At 44.6% G+C, this 7,165-nt stretch overlaps 1 protein-coding gene across 3 annotated transcripts; it reads right to left on the reverse strand.

Annotated features, from left to right (window-relative positions):
* Positions 1-7,165, reverse strand: LOC132080152 (A-kinase anchor protein 17B-like). 3 transcript variants are annotated; one of them, XM_059483171.1, is made up of 5 exons: positions 7,101-7,165; positions 3,030-3,266; positions 1,221-2,209; positions 721-885; positions 1-221 (listed from the first exon to the last, which is right to left on the reverse strand). In XM_059483171.1, exons 2-4 carry the CDS (start codon positions 3,117-3,119, stop codon positions 831-833), a joined length of 1,134 nt encoding a protein of 377 aa, XP_059339154.1. In that variant the 5' UTR covers positions 3,120-3,266; positions 7,101-7,165; the 3' UTR covers positions 1-221; positions 721-830. The 3 variants fall into 3 exon arrangements, with proteins under 3 accessions (XP_059339154.1, XP_059339152.1, XP_059339153.1); XM_059483169.1 differs by having other exon boundaries at positions 721-2,209; XM_059483170.1 differs by lacking the exon at positions 7,101-7,165 and adding an exon at positions 6,400-6,585 and having other exon boundaries at positions 721-2,209.

The following is a 7,165-nucleotide window of genomic DNA, read 5'->3' on the forward strand; positions in this document are numbered from 1 at the left end:
GTAGTTCATATTTTGTTTAATGATCAAAGGGCTTTCTTCTCCCACTTGTTTATAAAAACTTCAGAGCTATAATACAGTAGCTGTTCAACATCCTCTTCTGGGCTCTCCTCCACAGAAAGTATCTGAGAAGGGGTTTGTCTGAATTATCTCAAGAGGAAATAGAGGGCATCCTCTGACATCTGCATCCATCTCTCTTCTCAACATTAATTTCCTCTCATCTCCTGTAGATAAGAAAAAGTTGAAATGAGTTTATCAGGTTGTAAGGGTATCCACCAACCAACTGGAAGCACAGCAAATTGTAAAAAAGGCTGTAAGAACAGCCAATAGCAATCCTGTATGAAAATCAGATGTATTTTAGCTGTGTAAAAATTTACTCACCTGAGACAGTACTTCCTACACTGCTGTGCCACACATTGAATTGTCTATCAGTGTTTTAGTTGTCTAAAGCATGTTGTTACCAGAACAACCACTACCTGCTAATGCCCAGGACAGATACTGTGCTAAATTAATTAGACAAATATTACTCTTGAGCTGCAGCTGTGTCTTTCAGAGCTAAACGGAACAAACCCTTAATTGCAGGGAAGTTGCACTGGTTTTTTTATGCCATGCTTATACCTTTTAAAACCAAAAACCCTTCATCACTGTAAGAACTGTGGCAACCTCACCTGCCACAGAGCTGTCAAATTGAGTCCCCTTAGCTGTGGTGTCCCCCTCTCTCACCTCTCCTCTGGAGGGTTTCCTGAAGGGGTGAGCCATCATGAGGGGAAACATCTGGTGCAGCCATAGAGGTGTGATGTGTCTTGAATTTCACTTTTTTGTGCAACATTTTCTTACATTTTCTCTGTATCTTTCTGAGCGACTCCAGCTGCATGCAACTGTCCGTCTCTGAAAAGCCACATTCATCAGATAAAAGATTAGAAGAAAGGTTTTTTCGCTTTTTCTTCATTTTATGAGCATTTTTCTCCTTTTCCCTGGATTGTCTCTCACTTTTCTTTCCTTCATATCTTAATTTACTACTAGACCTCTTGCATGATTTTTTAAGTTTACGTTCACACTGCCTTGCCAAGCCCTCATGGACAGAATTAGAACAGGAGTTACATTGGCTGATTTCCTTCTCTTGACCTTCCAGAGCTACATTTTTATGGCAAACCAGTAATTCTCTTTCCCCAGCTCTTGCAGACAAGCACCCTTTATTACAACTGCTGTAAATTTCTTCATACCTTCTTTCTGCTCTCTTCACTGAGCCGCCACATGCCTCTCTAAAGCACTCAGAATCACTGATCTCTTCCAGCAAATCCTTTAATCTGCAAGCAGATCTACGTGTTCCATATGGTACAGTGCCTTCATCTTTACCATCTTCTTGTTTGAATTCCTCATTATGAGTAACAGTAGTGCACTCCAAAGAATGATTCAGTCCAGCATGTGGTACAGTATCAACAGTGAGTGAGTCATTCCTCTGCACCTGCAGCTTTTTTGCAAGCTTGCCCTCACGGACCTTGCTTTCTAACACTTTGTCTGTTGACTCAAATTCTCCAAGAGTGATCACCAGCCTGTAATTACTATCACTGCTACAATTTCTCTTGTGGAGGTTTTGTACAGGACTCAATTCTCTGAAGTGCTGACCATGTTTGTTACTCAAGCTGCTGTCAAACCCACCACCATCATCAGACACCACTCGCTTCCACCGGGATTTGTTCACAGTGGTTTTTGGCTCTAAGCAAACACGTGCATAGTGTGGTGTCTGATAGTAGTTCAGTAAATAATGGATGAATTCATCAGTCTCATAAACCTTTTGCTTTCTGCAATCATCTTGCTCAGACACTGTGTGGGTGTGACCTACGTCCAGCGCAGGGTGGTGCCTTGCAGGGAGAGGCTGGATGACCCTGCCGTGCTGGGTGACCGTGATCAGCAAGGAGTTGCACACATCTCTGCCAGGCAGTCCATCAGAGCTCGGGGCTGCAGAGGCATCATTTAAAATTGTCCTCACTATGTGACAAGCAGGTGCATGGAAGGTACTCACATCTCCTTCCTCACAGCATATAGCACTACCTTTTTGGGTTAATGGGCACTTAAACTCCTTATGTTTCAGCTCTTTGTGCGTACGATAAAGGGAGTGAATCAGCTCCTGCTGTATGTCTTTAAATGCTGTTTCAGAAAATGAATTGCCCTTCTTTACACCCAGTGAAGGATCCACTTTTTGACTTGCCAACTGTGAAACCAAGAAAATAGAAATTTATTTAACACATCACATTCGTAATTAAGAAGGCCAATGTCAGATGTAATGGGGCCCTAAAATTCACACACAGAATGGCAAGGGTAGCCTCTGACTTCAACTCATAGTAAATTACAGTCCTTTAGAAATCTTTTATATTACACACTTGTTAAAAGCTGCAATTTTTTCTTTGCAAATAGTGGAGACAAAGCCATATTAGAAATTAAAACCCCTGTTTTCATTTGAAACCTTTTCTACCCAAAGCACTAAATTAAATTTGCAAACATTAATCTGTGTGCAAAACACTCAAATTTTTATCACTTCACTGCTGACTTTCTCAAGACATTATCTGAATCAAATAAGCCTGGTAATGAGTGCTAGCCAAGAAAAAAAGAAGAAGCTATTAGAAATCCAAAGGGTATAATCTGTGCCAATTTAGTTCAGTCACTTGTAGACCTGGGACCAAAACAAGCAAAGAGAGTATCACTTATGTCTCCACTCCAAAATTCCTTGCTTGCAACACTGGATCAAGTCTAATAGAGCCAAAACAGCTTTTCCAGCCCCATTTTTTACTCTGTAAAGACAAGGTCTTAAAAAAGCACCAAAGGGAAAGTTTCTGGGTGAAAATGCACTATGTTTGCTCTCAGGGCAAGACTGAGAGCAGACTGTCACAAGACATGGACCTCAGGCCTTCTCAGTGTCCAGTCAGCCCCAAAGCAGACTCCTGAACAGCATCAAGATATCAAATGTCTAGTGAATTATTCAAGCTCTAATAGATAACCTTAAAAGTTTAAAATACGTTTTAAAATAGTCTTACTTTCACACGATTTAACAGCACTGTAAGCAGTCTGACAGACTCCACTCTTCTCTGAGCTAGCAGGGATTTCCTTTCTTCCCATTCAGGCATATTCTCTGGCCAGTGCTGTTCTTCAGCTGGTTCCTTCTGCTGCTTTGGGGGGTGTTCCTCATCTCCATCTATCTGCCTCTCTTCTCTCCTCTTGTGCTTAGCTTTCCTTTTTCTCTCTTGAACTTCTTTTCATCACCACGTCTTTTTCTAGGTAATTATCAATATGGGACAATTTAGATGACACTTGTTTTACATTGTGCATCCTGGGTAATTGGATGTAAGTTTTTGAAGTGCTAATAATAAGCAAACAGTCATCAAGAATCACATGTGGCTAACAGGGAACGTCCTTTGCTTAAATAACATGTTTTAAAAAACCATAAATTACACACACCCAACTGATCCCCACAGTTAGAAAGTTGTCTCTTCAAATGGTATGTACTCTTGGGTTTTCTTTATAAGCACTGCCAAGACAACAGCATCACATGATTGTTTGTCCCCAAGGACACAACTAGAGACTAATCATTTGGATCTAATTCTTAATTTAACAAATCTCCCCTACAGATTAGCAGGAGGGTCCCATTTAAGAGGTATTACAGCAGTAATTCAGGGGTTACCACTGAGCAAGGCTTACCCAGAGCCAAGGCCTTTTGTGAGGAGGCTGAGGGTCAGCAAGGAAATGGGAGGAGACCCAGCCAGGACAGCTGATCCCAACTGACCTTTTTCTAGCCAGTAATCACCAGGCAGCCGCTACACCTACTTTATTTAACAATAAGAAACTAAGTATCTTTCAGACTCTCATCAGCTCCTGAGGTAATCTCCCAGTTCCAGCACCAACTACAGTGGAAATATTGACAACCTTTAGCTTACCAGAGAAAATTTTCAGGAAATCTAAACAGTATAATGCTGGGTTTTGATTAAAGGAGTTAAGTTCAGATACCTGAGCTCCATATATCAGTATACCTACAACTAGTACAAACAGAATAGTCACACTATTTTTTTTTGCCCCTCGCATGGTTAATTGTACAAAAAGTTTACAGAGAGGCTTCCACTGGTTATCAAGGACTTTTCAGGCCTAAATTCAAGGAAAAAGAAACAGAAGTTGGCAAACCACCATCTGTGCCAGTTTCTTCCACAAAGGTTCAGCACCTAGTTACAAGCAAAGCTTAGTGTATTTCATTGCTGTCCATATGCTGTATTTTTCTTTATTTTGTAGACACTATTTTAACATAAATATAGACTAAATCAAATGGAGAAAAAAAAGATACATATACAAAGACAACTGCAAGAGTGCCACATAAAAGCTTCCACTGAAGAAACACAACAAAAAAATTTGTAAGATGGTTTTCACAGGTTATAAACTATACTGTTATTACTTGAAAAATGCCTGTTTGCTTTCAGCATGGGAATGTACAAGGGAAGACAAGCACAGAAACTGTTTGATAAAAGAGAGTGACTACACTTTATTGAGAATGACAAAGAAAAAACACACACATGTACTGGAGAAAAAGCAAGTGCAATTAAAATTAACATAAAATAACCAGGAATCTCTGGCAGCAGCAGATACAGCACAGACTGAGCACAGAATCACTCCTCTTAGGGAACTGCAGCCAAATGCACTCAGAATTAACTGTAAGTTAACTGTAAGTTTGTCAGGCAAGGCTGAATCTCTCAGGATTAATCTCTGCACACAGCTGTGTATGTACACAGACACACCTCCAGTGTCTCATATAAGCAAAGCAGATACACAAAGCACTTTCTACAAAACTGAAGCAGTGAGTGATCTCTAAAGTCCCTTCTGCCCACTGTGCACTAAGATAAAAAGCTTTCCACCAAGTTAGTGCCAACCAAACTTCTGCCACCCCACTAAGATTTGTGGTGCAGCAGGCTAAAATCTCCAGGACTCTGTTGTTACAACCTGCAGATATGAATGTCAAGCCTGCAGACCACTTGGAGTACACAAAATCTTGTTCTGTTTTGCAAGCAGATCTTCTATTAAAGCAATATATTATCCTGATATATTATTCTGCCCTTGCAAGTCTTCTTTCACTTATATCCTTACACCATCACAGTGCAACCATACTGCAATAAATCACCTAAAAGCCCTAAACTCTCTTCATAGAGCTGAGTAAGCTACAGTGGTTTGCTAGTGCACACCATTACCCCTGCTCTTCCCCACTTGTGCTCATAGCCAGGAGCTCTTCAAGCATCAGAAATTTCTCTCTACATAACTGTGAACAAGGCATAGAATTATGTACTGGCTGATCCACTGAATTGCTGCTCAGCAGAATGGCCTTTTGGAATCAACCCTGACATATCAATAAGCCACTACCTAAACTGCTGCAACTGATAAATCACAAGGATTTTGACTTTCAACTCCTTTATCAGATTATTATTTCCCTTTGGCCACTCTGCCATGGTAAAAACTTTTGGAACACATCTGCCCTTGCACTAGGATTTACTACAACAACTGAAGGTTGAACTGTCCTTATCTTACAACACCGTAAATTGTGTAATCTAAGTTCATACTTTAAAACAAACTTACACTTCTGGGAGAAATTAGCAACCTGGCAACATCTAACCTGAAACACTCACATAGTCCATATGAGCAATATGCAAGTAGTGGGAATAATTGTTCCAAAGGCACCCCCCACATTTGCTCACTGTACTGCTAGCTCAAACAGCTCTTACCATCCCCAGTTTCCCAGCTGGTCACTCATGCCAGGCCCTGGGCCACCACAACAGAGACCATACCATCAACCAGGTCAGGATAAAGGGTTATCTTAAAGAGAAAAAAAAGTCATACTTTCCTAGGTTACTTTTCATGCTCTCATGGACAGTGTAGGCCCTGAGCAGTCTCACCAGCAGAGGTAATATTTTAATTCTGCAGAGGTGAGTATGTAGGAGCACTATAAGCTAATGCAATGTAGCATGTGTATGTATTGATCCCCAGCAGCAGAGTTCATCATGCAGGGAAAAAAAGCTGGAGTTGTTTAGCCTGGAGAAAAAGAGGCTCGGGGGGACCTTATGGCTCTGTACAACCACCTGAAAGGAGGCTGGATCCAGTTGGGGATCGGTCACCTCTCTCAAGTAATGTGAGAGGAAATGGCCTCACATTTCAACAGAGGAGGTTTAGATTGGATATTAGGAAAAACTTTTCCACTGAAATGGTGATCAGGCACTGGAAGAGGCTGAAAACACCATGCCTGGAAGCTCACAAATGGTTTGTGGCCATGGCACTTGGGGGGTGTCCTTTAGCAGTAAACACAGTAAGTGTTACTGGTTAGACTCTGTGATCTTAGAGGGCTTTTCCAACCCAAGTGATTCTATGACAAGCACTTACCAGACACTCACTTGGAGAAGTCTAAAGAGCTTGAAACTGATTTTTAACAAATTAGTTTATCCAGCCCGCTCTATGCAAAATTAAGTGAAAAGGAGCGATGATCAGAAGTGCCGCTGCTCTCACGAACATTGCAATAAAGGAGCGTTTTGAAGCGAACCCTCCCAGCACCGCTGAGGCGAGGATAACACAAACCCCCAGCCCAATGCATGGAGCCACTGAAGGCCGCGGTCCCCGAGCTCCGGCAGCGCCGGCCGAGGGCACCCGGCGGGCAGGGCCCAGCCCTCAGCGGCTTCAGCGGGAGCTGCGGCCCGGGGGCCCCGCTGCCCCGCCTCGGCTGCAAGACCCGCCAGGTGCGGAGCCAGCTCGGGCTGCCCGAGAGCCGCAGCAGCCGAGCCGGGCCGTGCCGTGCAGCCCCCGCCCCAGGAACCCCCGGGCCCAGGCCCGCCGCGCCCTCCGCACGGGCCGGGCTCCCCCGGCCCAGCCCGCCCCCCCAGCACCGTAGCGGGGCGAGGCTCGGCCCGCCCGTCCCAGCAGGCCCGCGGGCTCCGGGCAGCCCCAGCGGAGCCGCCGGGAACCGCCCCGGCAGCCTCGACAACTTTCCCTGGCGGAGCGAGCCCCGCGGCCCGGCTCGCCCCACCCGGGCCCGGAGCGCCCTCCGCCGGCAGCGCCCCGCTCCCGCTCCCCGGGCCGGCCGCCCTTACCCTCCGGCCGCCGCGGCACCGCCAGCCCTGCGGCCGCCACCCGGGGCGGAGCGCGGCTCGCCCAC

Source organism: Ammospiza nelsoni, chromosome 15, assembly GCF_027579445.1.
Source record: "Ammospiza nelsoni isolate bAmmNel1 chromosome 15, bAmmNel1.pri, whole genome shotgun sequence".
NCBI classification, from domain to species: Eukaryota; Metazoa; Chordata; class Aves; order Passeriformes; family Passerellidae; genus Ammospiza; species Ammospiza nelsoni.

Excerpts from the sequence above, each read along its gene's own strand:
- LOC132080152 (XM_059483169.1), bottom strand. The coding sequence starts at position 3,119 with ATGCCTGAATGGGAAGAAAGGAAATCCCTGCTAGCTCAGAGAAGAGTG. Across the intron at positions 2,210-3,029 it reads TGCTGTTAAATCGTGTGAAA|TTGGCAAGTCAAAAAGTGGA; the intron begins GTAAGACTATTT and ends TTGGTTTCACAG. Across the intron at positions 222-720 it reads GGAAACCCTCCAGAGGAGAG|GAGATGAGAGGAAATTAATG; the intron begins GTGAGAGAGGGG and ends TCTTATCTACAG.